Raw genomic sequence first — 20,508 nt, 5'->3', positions numbered from 1 at the left:
CAGGATGGAGTGGAGTGAAGGGGGGGAAATGGGACAACTGTCACAGCATAATCAATGAATATATTTTAAAAAAAAGAACATTATGAGGTTCCCTTCTTCTGGTAAGATCAGGGTGTTGCAGTGGTGAAGAGTGATGTGAGGGGGAGAGTTAACACATTCTCATGAGAAGTTTATTAGCTGAGAAGTGCTGGATATTCTCAGTCAATAGCGTCTCTCTTGTGTCTCTATTGCATGGGTATCTATGAGATCAAAAGCGGAGCATATAACTAGTTAGGAAGAATTTTGAGGGGACAGCTTTTTCCCTAAAACTGGGGAATAATCATTTGCAGTCAGGTCAAGGAGTGGAGTTTTTGGTGAGTCCCAAGAACTTAAGTTAAATCCCTAAGGGCCTGTCCAGATGCTCACATAGATCAGAGGAGTTGTAGTTGGAGACGCCTATGGAAGGGTTCTGTTGACAGTCCTTTTCCAGATTACAGAAGGTCAGTTCATGGCCTAGACTAAGAGTTGTCGCAGTCTCAGGAAAATTTGACACTTGTGTACAGTATCCGGTTAAGAACAGAAATCCTCTCAGTTGTTTTGTGAGCGGTCTAAGGTCGCCTGTAGCCTCATCGAGTGATTGTTCTCCTCACATCACTTATAAACTCAGAAATGTGTTACATTTTGACAAAGTTATAGTTTATCTTTTGAAGTTTTATGTACCTTTCTTACTAAGTCTAGGAGTAAGTAAATGGAACCCCTTTTATAAGATTCCTTGTTCTCTGAAGAAAGCAGGAGATCATGTACTATTGTACCAAGACTGAATTACAAGGGAAACTTAGATCTTTTAAGTCTTAATTAAGAATCTGGGAAACATAGGAAGGGACTTCAGAGAACAGCTGGGACATAACTATCCCACTGTTGTCTTCCCCAGGTGAAGACGAAAAGGAAAGGTTTAGAATGGGAAAAGAAAAAGCTTCAGGTATGTTCTGGTTGGAGATTGTCGGATGAGGAAGCAGAGGGCAGGCTAATTAGAAGCAAAGGATGTTATATAATCAGTTTGGGAACGTATTTGTCTTTTTCTGGTTGGTTCTGAGTTGGAAGCAAAGACAAAAATAGTGAAGGAAGCTGGTAGTCATTGACCAAGCGCCAGCCATTTTGGGCCAGTTGCTGCAGAGGTTGTGGTCTGGTTTCTTGTAAATCTTCTCATATAATTTGTCTCCAACTACATCTAGAAATGATTAAAAATTAATTGATGCATGAGGTAAGATTATCGCAAAGCGGAAATGTAATGTTTTATTTTACAATCTACTTGCAGACACCTGCACACATGGACTATTCTCCTTAATACTATTAAAATTAATTTTTCTCTCTGTAATTGCTTGTGTTGTTACAGAGGATCTTGATGATTTAAGAATGGAGGGAGTAACTACTCTGGTACCTTCTGGGAGCAAATTTAACCAAGGTCGTGCTACTCACCCTGCTGAACCTCAGGCCAAGGTTACACTGAACATCTGTTCAAGGTGTGCCAGGTAAAACAATTCACGGGTATAGTATATGTACATGTGATTTTAATTTCTAAAAGCTAAGATTTTGAGGCAAAGCTTGTACTTGGTGTACCGAAAACTTTTCCTTCCAGTTATCTTGTGCTCACGTGGGCAGGAGGGTTTGTCGCGTTTATCGCTGTGCACAGCACCACTCAGACCAGCGACTAATCAAAGTGTTCAGATCGTCTTCAGTTTACGGTTTGAGACTATTTTAAGTCTCTCTGTTTCTGAATTTCATTTGCAGTCTTCCCTTCCATCCCCTTTCAAAAAGGAAGATTCAAGGGGCTCTGCAAGTTCAAAGCCACTTTTAAAAACACCTGCACAGAGCACAAGTTAGCCCAGGTACAGTCTAAGATCTAATATTATTGGCCTCTTAACCTGCTCCTTCTCCTGTTCACCTCCTGGAAAGAATTTAATCAGCTTGACGCTTTTCAGTTTTGGCAGCTGGAAGCAATCTTTGCATATACTGTATGTGGCCAAAGAAGTAGCTTAAGTTACTGCCAAGTCAGCTCCCAGTGCTGGTCTAGCAGAAACTCACCAAATAGCTAGAATTCGTTCCTTTGTAGGAACTAAGTCTCATTTGCAAAGAGGCTTTTAAGCCTGTTTAAATGATAAAACAAGCCTTCTAACCCTTATGTAAATGGCGCAGATTAGCAGGAACAATGCGCTGGCGGCCAGTTTTATCTCCTGTCCTTTCTGTCTAGCTATGCTATTGTACTGTTTGAGAGGGGATTAGCTCCTTGGAAATGGGGAGGAGGAGAGCGTCGGAAAATCGAATCAGATTTTTGTAGCTTTTCATCTTTCCCTTTTACCCCTTGGGAGTTTTTATTTTAATTGTGCCGTAGCACAGTGAAAACACCAATGGAAACATTGCTTCAGACAAGCGATATTTGGGTGAATTGAGTTTTTGATTATGGCTCTGAAGAAAACTGGGAATATTTGTGTGACGAGAGTTAGGCATCCTGAGTATACAAGGCCACGGATGAAAGAGTGGTTTGGCATTTTGAATAAAACCCTTATTTGTACATTTGTACATCTTGTCCACATTTGTCCATTTACAGTTCGACTGGAGAGGGATGGGTGCTTGGTTTTTCATGTCATTTGGAGAAGATTGGGATAGGAGGTGTTAGTTTTTGAAAAGGGAAATAATATATCTTTAAACTTTGAAGGATTTGAATTTAGAAAGGACCAAGCACATACACAGCCCTGAAGTATTTGCCATTCATCTTCCAAGTGATAGAATTAGACTGTAAATTACGAACAGCCTGCTTCTAAGGTGAGCTCTTTACTGAGTTTATTGAAAAAATATTAAATTGAGTAATCAGTCACATTGCCTTCTGAATATGTACCAGATACTATTCTAAGCACATTCAATATAAAAACTCACTTAATTCTCAAATAAAGCTGGGAGTTAGTTACTATTAATATTCTCATGTTACAGATAAGGAAACTGAGGGACGAGTTGATTAACTTGTCTAAGGGAACACAGCCAGTAGGTGGCAGTAGTTCCAAACACAGGCAATATAGCTCGACCACCTGTTTGTTTAGTCATTTTGTTTTATTGCTAAACACCAAGCTATTTTCTGAAGACGAAGATGGAGGCAAAGGTTTAAGTGTTTGAAATGATGGAGATCTTGACTGTTTTGATGGAGCATAAAGTTAATGTTGTACTTTCAAAAGCAAGATAGAGATATAGTGATTCAGGGAAATGTAGTAACCAGAATAGAAGACCATAGGCTTTTTATTTCTGAGTACACGCTATAGCCAGAGGTTAGAGAGGAAGAAAAACTAATATTATGGTCAAGATATTGACCATGGCCAAGCTCTTGACGATGGTCAAGAGCTACGAAGGACCTGAGATTTTACGCTATTGGCAATCTAACGTGTTAGTCTGCCAGTGTATTATAGATGCTAGCAGAGGGCATGAAACCCCTGGCTCAGAGACCAAGGACTTAGTAAGCACAGAGGCAGTTGTCAGTGAATTAGCATTTTTGCTGGAGCCCTGAGGCTCAAATCTCAGGGACTGACAGAACCAGGGCAGTAGGTTGCAGTATATGAGAGGAATCCTGAGTGTAGGAACCATGAATATTATACAATGGGAAGTTAGCACTGCTCTAGAGAGACACTCCACGTCTCTCTTCCAAGGCTGTCTGTTACATAAACATTCCTGAACAGATTGTCTGAAACAGAGGTTGGCAGTGTCTCTGCTCACAGAACACGTAGAAACATGCGAGACTCATGGAGAATTGTCTCCTGATATTAGTTACAGTAGACTACTTCAGCAATGCATTGATGTGGTTATCAGAATTTCCATAATTAATTCTAAAGCACCAATTGATGTTGCTGACTCACCTCTCCTAGTTACAGGTAAGGCTTTTCAGTCTGAGAATAATACTTTTTAAGCCAGGGCTAAGCAATTGTCTGAGGCAGAAATCATAAACTGAAGGACTGTGGGTAGTATCCAGGTTTGTGTGTTCACGTAGTACTTAAAAATGCCACTGGATTAGTTACCAATTTTACATAAAAGTTGGGATTTGTATCTGTTGTTAAAAATCCATAAAGCTGATAACACTGGACCCCCATTCTCAAAGGGTTATATGCTAGTGGCTTTCCCCTGTAGAGCCATAGGCCCAGCAGCCCTGCTCCAGCTCACCTCAGGTGGTCTCTCATCCTTTGCTCATTTATACCACCTGTGTGGAGTCTGTGGGCCCTTGTTGGTAACCTCTGATTTGTAGGAACTTTGGAACCCCCAAGATGAGCAGCATGTTAGGACTGGAAGAATGCAGACTGAGGAGCCTGGCCAGGCCACTGAGAGGATGACAAGGCAGGTCGGCAGGTCGGACTGCCTCAGGGTACTAGGTTATGGGCAGGGGTTTATGGCAGCCAGACTGTCTCTCAGGACTCAGAGAGTGGATCAGAAATCCAGCTCTGCAAACTAAACCAACATGGAGAAAACCACTGCTTCATTTACAGAATGGCGGTCATTCCCATCGCTCTCTTTGTGGGTTCTGCTACCAGCCTGGAAGAGACCTGGGAGAGAGAACGCAGGCTTCGTGTGGGAAGCTGGACATTGGGCTTTGGAACTGGGATCAGGATTTAATTCCAAATCTTACTGGATTGGAAACAGTATGGGGCTAATGGATAAGAAAGGTTAGGATAATTAACGTTAAGTTGTATCGTGTACTTACCAAGACCTTTCAAGGCTTTACGACAAAGGTAGGAAGCAAAGACAACCTTTTCTGAAGTCTGACGAAGGGATCTATCTAATGGCCGCACTCTAAAGTGCCTTCTGTGTCGTGTTGGGAAAATTATGCAAATATTCAGAAAATCCAGTCCTTCTTTTGTGAAATGGAGCTCATGCAATCCTGGAGATAATTTCTAAGGAGGCTTGAGAGCACTGGACAGGATAATGTCTGCAAAAGCAGCTAGCAAAGGGTCCACAGTGCAAGCCTCTCCGGGAACAGGGTTTCCTCTCCTCACTCACTGGGACAATTACCATGTCAATACTCAGGCAGTTTTAAATGCTTTGAGCTGTTTTTGCCCCCATCTTTCTAAGAGGCCCACATGAGAGTGCTCAGGTATTGAGGGAAAAAAGGACCTCATTTTCCTGACATTCAGGAACTTTTTCCTGCCTTAGGGAGAAAACTGTGGTCCACCATCCAGGATTTCCTGTGTTCAATAAAACAGTGTAAGGTGGAGACATTTTTGTTTGTTTCTTAGAGTGTTGAGGTGAAGGAATCTGGATGTGTTGTGATCTTGATGTAATACTCTAGCGCCAAGTTATTCTCAACAACCTCAGCAGGGAGTCAATAAGACTCAAGTGATGTTCAGAGCTTCTGCAAAGAACCCAACAGTGATCAAGTTGGGGTAAAGAGGTGCAGTCTACACTTTAGATGGTCATTTTCCTCAATCTCTTTTTCAAATACTGCAACACTCATGAACTGCTTGTGGGGTCGCAGTAGCTTGAAGTGAGTGTGCCTATAGTATGTCCAGGACACTTTTGCTCTGTAAAGCTGAGGGCCGCAGAGCCCTACTCATTCAGAACCTTAGAAGACGTGATCTGTTACGAGACTGATAATACTTTGCTGGGAATAATTGAGGGATGTCAGATATACAGGACCACTGGAAGGACTTCCACTTTACAAGGCATCGGGACAAGCGGAGTGCAGCCACATTAAATTGCTCTGTGAGGTTTTATGAGCAACAAAGTGATTAAAATATCACCAATGTCAAAATGTTTATTGATTACATAGTTATAAGAAATAAAATCACAGAATTTTTAATACATATTTTACAAGTGGTTAAAAAATACAGATGGATGAAAGTTTGCATTTTTAAGTTGTAAATTCTCCAGGGTAGTGTTACTCCCACAATTCTTGGTGACTTTTGTCTGATGTGGACATTGCTGCAATTTCTGTGATTTAAACAGAAATGACATCTGCCGGCGGTTGCAAAAATAGATAATAGATATATGACCACCAAAATTCATTAAGAGTTTAACCCAGAATATCTCATTTTTCCCCCTCAAATGATAGGAGAAAGAAGTCATTATACAACTACAACTTTAAATAAAGAATTTCCTGTGTAGGATATAACAGTGTCCTTTTAAAATTGACCATCTTATTCAGTACAAGGTAGAATTTTTAATATACTCACTGAGTGTCTTGGCTTGACTTTTAACAGGTTCCACCAACATAGCTACAGACCCTTGAATGGTACGGGCAAAACAAGGTTCATTTGTTGCGTAGGAATCACACTGTCATATTAACCAAAGAGCAGGCTGTCGGTAGGGCAGTACTCCGAGTGATCCGGAATTGTCAGCAAAACTGTGATGGTTTAAAAAAATAGTCGTTTGCAAAATTGTCAGTTTCAAATTAAATTTCTCTATTGAATATCCTGAATGTTAGTTTTAAGATAACAGTTAAAATAAAAATAACAAGACAAATGCTGATACCAAAGCACCAAGTAACTTTATAAGCCATTTTTCTGGAAAGACCACCCATTAATTCTGTCTACTCACTGCCATTCTGAGGAGCTAAACCTTGATTTTGTGTGTTTCTGCCAGTTCATTCCGGGTGGTGAGACGATGTTTGTTTTTGATGGTGCAAGAGTTTGCATTCATTCATGCTTAACATCAATAGCACACAAAAAAGGAACTGAAAGCCATTTTAAAAGAAATTGGATTATAGGGAACATGCAGTGATACTGGCTCAGAAACTATAGCATGAGAACCCGAGGAGCTGCTTGTTTCCAAATAGCCTGCTGATTTTTAACTGATTTGCTTCATGTCATTGCACCAAAAGTTATTCATTATTTCTCCTAAACATCGCGACGTTAAAATACTGAGTTTAGTTGTGTGTTGACTAGATAAAGCCAAAGCGGATCATCATCAGTGACGGCATGCTGAAGAAAAGACAAATATCAAACCTTGTAAATGTGAGTGAATTTCAAACTACCTATCTTAGGATTTACCAGTTGACTTGAGGAAACTGGCATAATTAAACATGCATTATGTATTGTTTCTCTTCCCTATGCATTTCTTTCTTTGGTCCCAACTATTTGTTTAAGGTTTAAATTCTGCAAGTTCCCATTGGAAGGAAAGGGGAGCAAAACTGACATAAAAGAAAATGGATAAGGACAAAAAGTGACTGCTATCCCTTGTTTAAAGTTAAAAGTTTTCATAAAATTGACTTTGTACTCCTAGAAGATTAGAAGGTCCCACCTGAGTCACAAGTACAGTGTAGCACCTACAGCCGTGTCGTAAGTGGCAAAATGTTTAAATTGAAGCAAAATACATTTATGGAGCCCACATTCTGTGTCAGGAACTATGATAAGCTCAGAAAATAAAAATTAACACCTCTGACCCCTAGGGACTTACATTCTCTCTGGGAAAAGACTTGTAAACAAGTAAGTGCAGCCTAAAATGTCAGATGATGGTAGTGCTGTGGGGAAAATAAAGCACGGTGGGAGGGCCGGGTTATGCCAGATGTGATAGTTATTTTACAAGGCTGTTGCTGTGGGAAACGCCCACACCCTGGGCAATACTGATGTGTGCCTTTTATTGTCAATTGATGATCTACATGAAGGAAGAAATGAGAGCAATAGACAGCAGTCCGAAGCTGGGACTGCTTCGGATTTCATTAGTTCTTAACACAGCAATGTCATAGTTTTTCTTTTATTTGTAAATCAGTGCAAGATCCTCCCCATCCCCACTTCTCTCAGTAATTGTTCTGTGATTCATAAGGGAGAGAGGTGCTTGAACGCACACGTGTGACATTCAAGCTATTTTCTTGTGTGACAAAGAGCTGGGGCTTTAGAATAAGAGAGGCCAAGGTGGGAATCTCAGTTTGGCCACTGAACAACTCTGGGAAATCATTTAGCCTCTATAAGTTCGATTTCCCATTTGTAACCTGGGGGCGATCATTTCTGCCCATGGGATTATACTGTGGTGGAGTGGCTAGCTCTGTTTTGAGCAGAGTCTACTCTGGGGGGAAAAAAGCCCTAATTTAAGATAAAAGGATCATGTACATTTCAAAGAAGTTAAATATACATTTGAAGTCAGGGAAGTCACGTTATGTGCACAGAAAAATTAAAATAAAAAGTGAAAATTGAAGGTCTATGAAAAGGTCACAAGGGTTCAAGGAGTAAAATATTAAGGGCAATTTTTATTGATTTTCACCTAAATACATAAAAGGGTTTTGATTATAAAGACTTTCCTTATCATTCTGTGCATGTACCAGCTTACATACACACATGTGTACTGCAAAGCAAATGCCTAACAACACATTTCTCAGAACATAGCCCTGTCTTTGAGTGGCGCCTGACAGCAAAGCCTGGACGGCAGCACATCTGCTTACAACCTGGTTCACTGAATATTTTAAGCCCATGGTTGAGACCTGCTGCTCAGGGAGAGAAAAAAGATTCCTTTCAAAATATTACTGTTCATTGACAATGAACCTGGTCACCCAAGACAATGAGATTAATGTTGTTTTCATGCCTGCTAACAACAACATCCTTTCTGCAGCCTGTGGATCAAGGAGTAATTTTGACTTTTAAGTCTCATTTAAGAAATACATTTTGTAAGGCTACAGCTGCCGTAGATGGTGATGCCTTTGATGGATCTGGGCAAAGTTCGTTGAAAACCTCTGAAAAGTGTTCACCATTCTTGATGCCATTAGGAACATTCATAATTCATAAGAAGAGGTCAAAATATCAACACTAACAGGAGTTTGGGAGAAGTAGATGTCAGTCCTAATGGATGACTGAGCATCTCAAGACCTCAGTGGAGGAAGTAACTGCAGATGTGGTGAAAATAGGAAGAGAACTCCAATTAGAAGCTGAGCCTCAGGTTGCTGAATTGCTGCAGTCTCGTGGTGACGCTTTCCCAAGTGAGGAGCTGCTGCTTACGAATGAGGGAGAGAAGGGCTACCTCGAGATGGAGTGTACTCCTGGTGAAGATGCTGTGAAGATTGTTGGAATGGCAACATAGGGTTAAAATGTAACAAACTTAGTGATAAAGCAGAAGCATTTTGGCCATTTTATTGAAGAAGGGTAGGACAGAAATGTATTTTATTAAGTAAATGTCTATAAGGCGTAAATTCATATTGATATTTACAAACCAATTAGAACAGTATAGCATTCTTATTTAAAGTCTTGGTGCTAGCATTGAAATTTCATTTCTTTTATACTGAAAAATCTTTATTTCTAACAAAATACACAGTTATTTATTTGCTGTAGCGACAACTCAAGAAAATAGATCACAGGTAAAAATAGAGGGTATCCCGAAATTCTTAGTGTAGTTTTAAATTATCAGAGCTTACAACTTCGGTAAGGCCTCTGAGATGCCCTGCACGAAGTGGTGCAGGCAATAAAACCACTGACTTAATGGTAGAAATTCTAGGGTTACATTGATTACACCAAAGATTTGCAGTGAAGTTACTTGTTTTAGAGCCCGTAGGGTTACTAGTATCTTTCTCTGTGCGGTAATGAATAGTGTGTGGTAATGAATAGTGTGAGGTAATGAATAGTTGGGGAATAGTCGATCCCACTGTTTCAGTTCACCTTTAATCTGACACCATTGCCAAGCATTCTAACATCCTAAAGGGCTTCTGCTTTTAGCTACTAATCTCTTTGTGGAGAGGAGTCCAGCTTTAAATAGAAATATGGAAAAACAGTCTAAAATTATGTAACAGTGTTTTATTTCACCATCATTTGGTATACCCACAATGCTTCAGTACTCATTTATACATACAAGATTCATGCATATGATTTTTGCCTGAATGAAAGAGTTCTGTTTAATGTTATTCTTTAATTTCTGGTCATTTGAAATTATAATGCCTTCATTCATTCAATACTGTTTTTTAAGTATACTAAATCTTGATGTGTTCTACAAAATTTATAATTTTACTGTTTTTATCCACAAGTCCATTTCTGATATAATCAAACATATCAATTTATATGTTTAATATAAAAATCCAGTGATTCTTTCAGTTTTTCCCCAGTGCACATCAAAATCTCTCATTTTTTTCACAGAAATATGTGAAAATATCTTGAGTTATAGATCCTTTATATATTCTTACACGGGGACCAAAGAACAATACAAGTAAATAAACACACGTGAAGTTTTGCCTAAAATTCTTTTGACCCATGGGTCAAAAACCAAAATGTACTTTGTAATAAATATAAGTAAGTATAAGCCAGTAACTGGAAAATGTGTCAGTTATGATACTTGTGGACCATACTTCAAAAGTTTTCATGAAAAATTTTCTAAATATTTGATATTCAAATTATCTGGATTTTCTAGAAGCATTTATAAAATACAGTGGTGCTTGCATTTATACACATTTTATTTGCAATACATTTCAATAAAATCTCATACTTTACATCATATTTACATAAAGCTTTATCTATACGTTAAATCTTAATGCAGAAATCTAAACTTTTACATGGACTCAAATGACATTCCCCGAATTTCCAGTACTACATTCAGCAATAACTATACCAATTACTACAAAGTAAAACACGTGATTGCTGTCTTAATATTAAAGTAAGCCAATAAGTCACCCAGTTTCATTACAAAATGACTTTTCCCAATTGCAAATTAAAAGGCATTTAATACAAATGCCTCGATTTTGACCATATGGAGGGAGCTTTTGGATAATAAGATTTAAAATTCGGTCTTCATTTGATAAGAAGGAGGGAGGTTTTCGTTCTCCCATTTTCTACAGTCTCTCTAGGCTTTGCAGCCTAGACTCCCCTAAACTTTAGACCCAAGCCACTTTTTAATTCTTTTGCCTATGACTTTTTTTAGTGAACCTAAAATTAAACAGTTCCTTCTGAGCTTAAAATTGCTAAGAGGAAAACAGAATTATTTGTTTGAAAATTTTAACTCAGACAGGACTCTGTCAAAGGGTCCTATGCCTGGTGCCTCCACCGCTTCCTTGGAACCCCAGACACTGCTGCTCAGATGCTGTTCAGGGTGTCCAACCTTTTGGCATCTCTGGGCCACACTGGAAGAAGAAGAGTTGTCTTGGGCCACACATTAAATGCATTGTGACACGTAATCACAAAAAAATCTCATAATGTTTTAAGTAAATTTTACCATTTTGTGTTGAGCTGCATTGGTAGCCATCCTGGGCCGCATGCAGTCTGCAGGCCACGGATTGGACACCCCTGCTTAGGCCCGGGTGGGAAACCTCAGTGCTACACCTATGTAAGCCATGAAAGGGGGCTTCTGCATAGTCCACATGCGCCTGCTCTGACTGATGGTTTCTCTATAAACCTACAAAGACTGTGGCTATTGGTGAGAGCAGCTGAACAACTGTGAGAGCAACTTAGAGAAATCCGTGTTGGGCGCACTCTATAAAGGAGCCCCTTCTCTGGAAATAACACCCAAGATAAGTGCATAAAAGCAAAGCACTCTTCCTACTTCTTCCGAGCCTGCTTCTTCCTGCTGTCAACGTGCTGATGGCTGAAGTGTATGGAATTTGACAGCAGTATAAGAGCTGAGGAGGAGGAGAAGATGGAAAAGACTCCAGTGATTTAAAAGTCTCATAGCATCCTCTCTAAAGTGTCCAGAAAAAATCAATTTGTTTAAGACTCTTAGCCTGTTAGCCTTCCATCAAGAGCAATTTCTCAAAATGTTGAGGACATTGGGAGCAACACAGATAGGCAATTCAATATCAAATGATTTCACCTGGATTTCCCTAGATCTCGATGCATTTACAAATGCCAGTATTTCAGTTCAGTTGTTTATCCATGGGGTCAATGCCAGGTTTGAAGTGACTGAAGGGTTAAATTCTATGAATGGTCTGCTTGGAACAGCATTGTGGGGAGTATTTGAACCTATCATGTTATTGAACCAGGGGTGTCAGTGATGAACTTCACTTGCTCCTGTGGACTTAACCATCAATTCCATGACTGTGGGTCAGGAATAGAAGCTGAATATTCTGACTTGTCCTCCTACACAGCAGTTTGATGGCTTATCGGTGATAAAGTTTTCTTGCAATTTTCTGAGCTAAGGTCTAAGATTGAAATTTTTCTGAATTAGAAGACTTGCCCTCAGCTACTATTGTTGAACACGGAGTAGTGGTGGAAATTAGCTTTTGCTTCAGGCTTGATAATATTTCCTGATGAATTACAAGGCAAAACATCACATATATGAAAACCTTATTATATTTCCTAACGAACCTAAAATTACAAGGCAAAACATCACTTGTATGAAAACCTGATTATATTGGGTAAAGTTATTTTGTTGACAACTAATGTGGGTTGAATGACATGATGTCATGCTGCTTTATATGCTTGTGAATGAATGTTCTCATTTGATAGTATCTGTGTGAGATTACATTTTCAAAGATGAAATACATATGATCTCATTAGAGAATCCACATTAACACATGAAAATTGACTATCAATTGCAATGAAAGGGAACCCCAATTTTGAGAAATGTTGTCCTCTCCTGCCCTAAATTCATTCTTGTTATTCAATTTGTATTACAAAAGATTGTAATTAATTATCTGTTGAATATAACTGTGAAACACTTGTGGAAAAATAATTCACATTTATATTTATAAACATATTTACCCTGCATGTGACCAAAAATAAATCAAGATACTGTATTCAAACACACTATTTAAATTCAAACTCATCAGATTGCATAGCTATTATTATATATATATTCTTTCTTTGAGGGCATCTTTCCTTACAGATAGTCCTTGAATCCCCGAGAGCTCTACAGTTGCTTTTAATAAAACAGCCTTATAATTAATTTGCAATGTAGGTATCAGTCCCTCTAAAGTATGAGGGTAACATTTTAGAACTTCCTGAGAAGAGTTAAGGTTTTCTGTTGCTTCCTTCTTGAAGTCCTTAATGATCCTGCAGCCTCTCCTGGGTATTGGGGAGCGAGGCAATTAGAGTTTGGATTTTCTTTGTAAAGCCTTCTCTTCCTACAGTTACTATGACTTTATCAGTCTGAAATGGGATTTGGATATTTCAGGACATTTCAATTCTAGTTGATAGGTTTTTTTTTTTAAATACACGCTGATATGACAGCTGTCACAATACTGTATAGTCTAACAAAATAGTTTCAGATGAAGTTAAAGATAATTAAGCACTACGAGAGCCATTGTACAGAAAATACTAAACAAACCTTTTGGCCAACCTAATACTTCCACACATTGATAACCATGAAAACAAACTAATGGGGTCATCATCATGGTGAAAATTAAAACTAAGGTTTTCTGGGAGGAAACAGTTACAGTATAGAAGAGCAATAACTCAGGATATCCATAATATGACCACATTTGTAATTATATTCCAATTATATTTTTAGAAAAAAAAATTAGCTATGCTAGTCATTTACCTTCACATTATAAAAATCAGACACTTCAGTGAATTTACCTTAACTAAAGGGGGTTTAAGATAAGAATGGTGCTTGGGAAGAAACAGCAGAAGAGTTCAGTCTCGCTGACACCTGAGAGGTTGCTCACAACTGTTTGGAGTACAGCAGCTTCTCTGGTAGCCCAACAGCAGTGCTGGGACCCAACAGCATGCCATGATCCTCTGCTGGCTTCTGCTCATCTGCCTTTTCTCAAGGTACCCTGTCAACGATAGTCGCTTTCAACTTTTGGCAGTCTGCTTACTCCTGTATTTTAATGCCTCCTGCGATCTGTTTATGGTCTTCTCCATGTGCTTCGTCATTTCTACTCTTGTAGATGGAGTATTTCTGTCCCCCAAATTCATGTGTTGAAGCCTTAAACCTCCAATGTGATATTTGGAGGTGGGGCCTGTGGGAGGCAGTAAGGTTTAGATGAGCTCATGAAGGCACTGCCTTCATGATGGAATGAGTGCCCTTATAAGAAGAGGATGAGGTAAGAGGTGTCCCTCTCCACATGTACATAACAAAGAGGTCATGTGACCACACAGTGGAGGGGTGGCCATCTGTAAGTTATGAAGGGAATACTCACCAGGAACTGAATCTGCTGGCAGATTTGATCTTGGACTTCTTACCCTTTAGAACTGTGAGATGTAAATGTCAGTTGCTTAAGCCACCTGATCTATGGTGTTTTGATAACAGCAGCCTGAGTTAAGACATTGACCTTTACAATTAGGTCTTTCACTAAATCTTATTTACAAATTCCCAGAGAGGGAATCTGAGTGAGTCCACCAGTTAGCATTCAGCATTATGTCTGAACGTGAGGAGCAGAGTTCTTACTCTATACCATCTTGATATCAGTAACTCAACATGGAGTAATTCCTGGTATAGTAGTATGGAACTACAGGATCAGGGCCACTTTGTGTGTGTTTATTTTTTTTAAGTATTTTTGCTTTTATTTGGAGGTCTGGTTTTCTTTTTTTTAATTTTTATTTATTGATTTGAGAGAGAGAGAGAGAGAAAGAGACATCAATGTATGGTTCCACTTAGTTATGCATTCATTGCTTGCTTCTTGTATGTGCCCTGACCAGGGATGGAACCTGCAACTGTAGCATATCAAGGTGACACTCCAGCCAACTGAGCTACCCAGCCCACTTTGTAAAAAGTGAGAGTACTTAAGGTTTTAGTAGCCTGACCAGCACCTTGTCCTGAACAGGTACTTAAGAGTTTTAAATTTAGTTCTTGAAAGTTTTTAGAATTTTTTTCTTCAACAGAGATAAAAGTTTTGCATTACTATTTGTCAATAATCAGCTATTCGTGTATAACAGTATTAACCAGATGCCCTTCCCTTCTTCCCTAAGCTTGAGTGCACCAGGACGCCCTAGTTCATCCTCAGACAAAGCGCCAGGGAATCACTGCGTGCACGTCCTGCTGGTGGCAGAGGAGCTGCTAACTCAGGAGATTCCTATTTCAGTACAGTTCACCGTGCCCACTAGCCATAAAAGTATTGTAGGATGGGGTGCAATTCACATTTTATTCTATTCGTTTTGTTTTGTCCTCATCCAAGGATATATGTACTGATTTTAGAAAAGAAGGGGGTTGGGGGGGAGAGAGAGAGAAACATCAATTGATTGCATCCTATAGGCGTCCCAACTGGGGATTGAACTCAAAACCCAGGCGTATGCCGTGACAGGGGATCAGACCAGCAACAGTGTATGGGATGATGCTCCAGCCCATTGAGCCACCCATCCAGGGCACAATTCGCATTTTAAATCATGCAGAGTTAGAATTGGAAACTTTCTTATAGACATAGAATATCCCCTATGTTTTTACAGTGGAGAGAATACCTAGAACTTCGATTTATAAAAACATCATCCAATAAAATTACTCAAGGAACTGTATTGTAAAAGTTAATTCTCTACTGCCATAGATTCAGCTTGGAAAATGTGGGTTCAATTTAGTCATGTCATAAGGTTAGGAGAGAAATCTATTGCCAAGATGAAATTCACGTTGGTCTAATGCATAGTCTACTCCTTCAAGTGAGTTAATATAGAAATATTTATGGCATGTCTGAGATCAATTTTGATTTAAATTACAGATGGAAGTAAGGAAGGAACTTTAAATCGTACCTGTACCAGTAATGTGCAGCAGTAAGTGGGCCCAGGTATCTGGCTATTTTAGGAAAGTACCTATTATTGGGGAGAGTGAAAATTGTCCTTTAGATCTAATCATCCCATTTTATGACCTTCCCCAAAAGGAATTTATGAGATAACTACTTGACTCTCTAGTTTTCACAGAAGAAGGCAAAAGAGCACACGCATTTATTGTTGCATAAAGGCAGCTGGGTGATATGTGTTACAGCCAAAGCCTCCTTCCCTTTTTGCCAAGAACACTGAACCTGCTTAAGTGTCCATAAGATGCCATTGCTTCAGGCCTTCTTCTCTTAGATCATTTGAATCATTCTTCCCTTGATTCTGAGCAGCAATCACCCTGGCCTTCTGGCTCCTCTAATAGGTCAAGTGCATTCTCTCTTGCTTATCTTTGGCACTTACTATTTCCCCTGATAGACGTGGGCTCCACTCAGACCTCTGCAGGACCTACTCCTTCATTTCAAATGTCATCTCATCAGACAGGACATTCGTGACTTATTATTTACTTTACCTTGTGCTCCCTCTGTTACTCCCTCATACACAATCAGCTGCCTGAGGTCAGTGACCTTGTCTCTTTTGTTCACTGCTGCAATTCCAGCACTGACACAGTGCTGATAACACATATAATTATTGAATGATTAAATAAATTAATGGCAAATGCATGAGGCACAGACTTAATAAAATTGGGGATAATAGCTAACTTTTTAGTGTGTTCCATGTGAGGTATTTTTCTAAGCACTTTGCATATATTAATTCATAAATCCTGGCAACATCAGAGAGGCTGGGTAAATTACCAAGTGTTACACAGCTCAGAAGCAGCAGTGCAGGGAGTTTACCAGGCCTTGTTCCAGAATAGACACTCTTTCCTTTCCTGCTGCCAACAATAATAGTGCGGGGAATGGAGGTGTGAGAAGAGGCAAAGGTATGGCTGTGTGGCACGTGGTCATCATAATTAGTTAAATTTTCCACAATAAGTTATCACATGACTTCAACACGATGAACAACTAATGGGAATGAATTTGCTGATGTCGCTTTGCCTATCTTGATTCTAGCCTCCTTGAGGTATACAATGTAAATGGATATTGCTTTTTAAGGTAGAATAAAAGGGCTATTTAGAAGTGTCAAAAAGTCAGAAATGCTTCACCCCAAGTAACTTCACTTTAATCGCTTGATATAATTCATCACATCAACAGACTTAGAAAAAATCACCAGATCATACCAATGAATGCAGAAAAGCATGTGGTAGAACTCAGCAGCCACTCATGATAAAAACTCTCAATAAACTAGAAAGAGAAAGGAACTTCCTCAACTTGAGAAAGCATATCTATAAAAACCCTATAGCTAATCATCATACTTAATGGTATAAATGTGAGCTTTCCCAATAAGATCAGGTATAAGGCAAAGATATTCTCCATTAATCAGTCCTTTTAACACTGTACTTTTAAAGTTCTAGCTAATAAAATAAGACAAGAAAATAAACTATGTTTAGATTGTGAATGAGGAAATGGAATGTCTTTGTTTGCAGTTGACACAATCATCTGTGTAGAATATGGAAAACAATTGACCAACCCCCCCCCCAAAACTCCTGGAACTAATAAACAATTATAACAAGGTTGTGGGATACTGGTTACTATGCAAATATCAATTGCTTCTCTAAATACCAGCAATTAACAAATGGAATTTGAAATAAAAAATACAGTAACATTAATATCCCCCAAAATGAAATGTTTATGTATAAATCTAACAAAATATATACAATATCTATATAAAGAAAACTTCAAAATTCTGATGAATGAAAACAAAGAAGAGCTACATAAATGGAAAGATACCATGGTAATGGGTGGGAAGACTCGATATTAGAAGATGTCACTTTTTCCCAACTTGATCTATAGATTCAATGCAGTACCAATCAAAATCCCAGCAAGTTGTTTTGTGGATATGATGAACTGATTCTAAGGTATGTGGAGAGGCAGAAGACCCAGAGTAGCCGACACAATATTAAAGGAGAAGAACAAAGTTAGAGAACTGGCACTAAAGGACTTCAATACTTACTGTAAAACTATGGTGATCAAGACTGGGAGGTATGGGTGAAAGAATAGACAAATAGATTAATAAAGCTCCAGAAATTGCAAGGTTAAATATTAAACAGGTCGTTGACAAAGGAGCAAAGGCAATAGATGGAGAAAAGGTAATTTTTTCAAAAAACAGTTCTTGAACAACTGGACATCCAAATGCAGAAAAATGAATCTAGACCCAGACCTTCAGAAAAATTAACTAAAAATGGATCACAGATCTAATGTAAAATATAAAACTATAAAACTAAAGATAACAGAAGAAAACCTAGATCACCAATATGCTGATGCCCTTTTAGATAAAACACTAAAGACAAGACTCATGAAGAAATAATTGATAAGCTGGATTTCATTAAAATAAAAAAAACTTCTGCCCTGTAAAAGACAGTGTCAAGAGAATAAGAAGATAAGCCACACGCTGAGAGAAAATATTTATTGGATATAAATGCATATCCAATAAAGGACTGTTACCCAAATTGCACAAAGAACTCTTAAATCTCAACAATAAGAACAAAACCAATTTGATCAATAAATGGGCCAAAGACCTTAACCTCATCAAAGAAGATATGCAGATAGCAAATAAACATGTGAAAAAACGCTTGGCATCATGTGTCGTTAGGGAAGACTGTGTCATTAGCAGACTGACACTTCAGTGAGATATCACTACACACCTTTCAGAATTGCCAAAACCAGAACAATGACTACACCAAATGCTGGCAAGGATACGGAATAAGAGGAACTCTTAATTCATTGCTGGGAGGAAAGTACAATTGTAAAGCCACTTTGAAAGACTTCCAATGCTTTCTTACCAAGCTAAGCAGACACCTTCCATAAGATCCAGCAACCATGCTCCTTGGTATTTACCTAAATGAGTTTAAAACTATGTTCAGCCATAAACCTGCACATATATTTATTCACAGTAGCTTTATTCATGTTTGCCAAAGTTCAGAAGTGGCCAAAATGTCCTTTAGTATGTGAAAGGATAAGGAAATTGTGATAAACATCTAGACAATGGAATATTAGTCAGTGTTGAACAGAAGTGAGCTATCAAGCTCTACAAAGACATTGAGGAACCATAAGTGCCTATTACTAAGTGAAAGGAGCCATTCTGAAAAGGCTACACACTGTGTGATTCCAACTGTATGACATTCTTGAAAAGACAAAACTATGGCTGCAATGAAAAGAACTGTGGTTGCTGGAGGTGGAGGGGGCTGGAAGTTGTGAGTTGGTAAAGCACAGAGGATGTTAATGACAAACAGTACTCTATGTGATACCATAATTGTGGATATGTGTCGTTATATATTTGTCCAAACCCATCGAATGCACGACACCGAGAGTGGACCTAATGCAGACTATGGCCTCTAGATGCCTGTGACTTTGTGATGGGGGTGCATGATGTGCAGCAAACGCACACTCTGGTGGGGGATGCTGATAAGGGGGGAGATCACACATTTGTGGGGAGAGGGGTTTTATGTGAGAAATCTCTGGACCTTCTCTGAAATTTTTCTGTGAAACTGTTCTAAAAAGATAAAGTTTTCATAAAATAAAAAATAAATAAATAAACCAAAATTCATCTATTATTTGTGGAATGAGCTACTACAGCACATAATTTATGTTGATGTATTGATTATTTATGTAAAGATTTATTTTTTTATGTAGAAAGAACAATTCTAACTGCAAAACAATAGAACTCATAAAACTCATAGTTATCACAGGATATAAAAAGCCTTTCAAAATCAAAATAATTTTCTTTGCAAATAAATAAAAGGATACCTCCCTATTTTTAAATCCATATTGGTGTATTTAAGTATATGTATAATAAAATAAAAAACCCAAGAGCTTATATTCCTTAATGTTTACTACATAAGTGATTTTATCCCTTAATAGTGACAACAGCCTTGACTGGTATGGCTAAGGGGATTGGGTGTTGTCCTGCAAACTGAAAAGTCTCAGGTTTGATTCCCGGTCAGGGCGCATGCCTGGGTTGCAGACCAGGTTCCCAGTTGGGGGAGGGGGGTGCAGTAGGCAACTGATCAGTGTTTCTCTTGCACAGCGATATTTCTCTCCCTTTTTCTCCCTCCCACTCTCTCTAAAATAAATATATAAAAATCTTTTTTAAAAAAGTGAAAACAACTTCATGGAGATATTTTTTACTTTCTCTTTTTAAAATGAACCAAACCAAACAAGAACCAAAGCTACTTAAATTAGGTATCTTCTTTCCTGATTTCCAAACCCTTAATTTCAGTTGTTGGAAATGACTTGTTAAACAGAAGGTTAATGTCAACATTTCGGTTATTATCTCAGTGGTTACAGTGTTTTTTGGGTTTTTTTTTGTCTTCTGTACCAGATTTTCCTACTAAGTTAAGTCCAGCTGCTGCTGTTACAGCACCTTGGTTTAATTTAATCAATATTTTTTTGAATGCCCTCCTCTGCAAGGAACCATGGTACTGACTCGAGAAAAAAATAAGACCTCTTCTAGGCTGCGGTCTCATAGGCTGGGTGACATAAATGCTTTAATACTATGATTTAAAAACTGGCCTAATACTCAATAAAGAACAATATTCGGTGTTCTAGATCTGTTTTAACTCACTTTTATTGTTAATGAAAAGCCTTTTATACCAATATTTTAGTCAGTTATCCCAACAGTTGTATAGGTACTTATATTTAAACCAATTTTTAGTCACTAAATAATTAATAGATAGCTAAAAGGAAAACTGTTCAGAGTAAATGTTTTTGCTTAGGATGAAGGAACCTGAATTCTCTATCACAACTGATCATTCTTCGAAAGAGGCTTTGTAAAGATACAAAATTGAATCACTTTCTGATGGCTTTAATCCTGCAAAATAAATCCAGAAGAGAAAATGAAATGACCGTCTGAAACATTTAGC

At 38.4% G+C, this 20,508-nt stretch overlaps 1 protein-coding gene across 1 annotated transcript in view; it reads left to right on the top strand.

The window, feature by feature from the left end:
* Positions 1-20,508, top strand: part of C8H8orf34 (chromosome 8 C8orf34 homolog) — a 301,307-nt gene that overhangs the window by 183,211 nt on the left and 97,588 nt on the right. Inside the window, 1 exon segment of the mRNA XM_053929857.1 lies at positions 1,373-1,508. Within this exon segment, the coding sequence (XP_053785832.1) occupies positions 1,373-1,508 (136 nt within the window).

The sequence above is a fragment of the Desmodus rotundus genome, chromosome 8 (assembly GCF_022682495.2).
Source record: "Desmodus rotundus isolate HL8 chromosome 8, HLdesRot8A.1, whole genome shotgun sequence".
In the NCBI taxonomy this organism is placed as follows: Eukaryota; Metazoa; Chordata; class Mammalia; order Chiroptera; family Phyllostomidae; genus Desmodus; species Desmodus rotundus.
The sequence above is the reverse complement of the archived record's forward strand: the minus strand, read 5'-3'. Positions and strand labels throughout refer to the sequence as shown.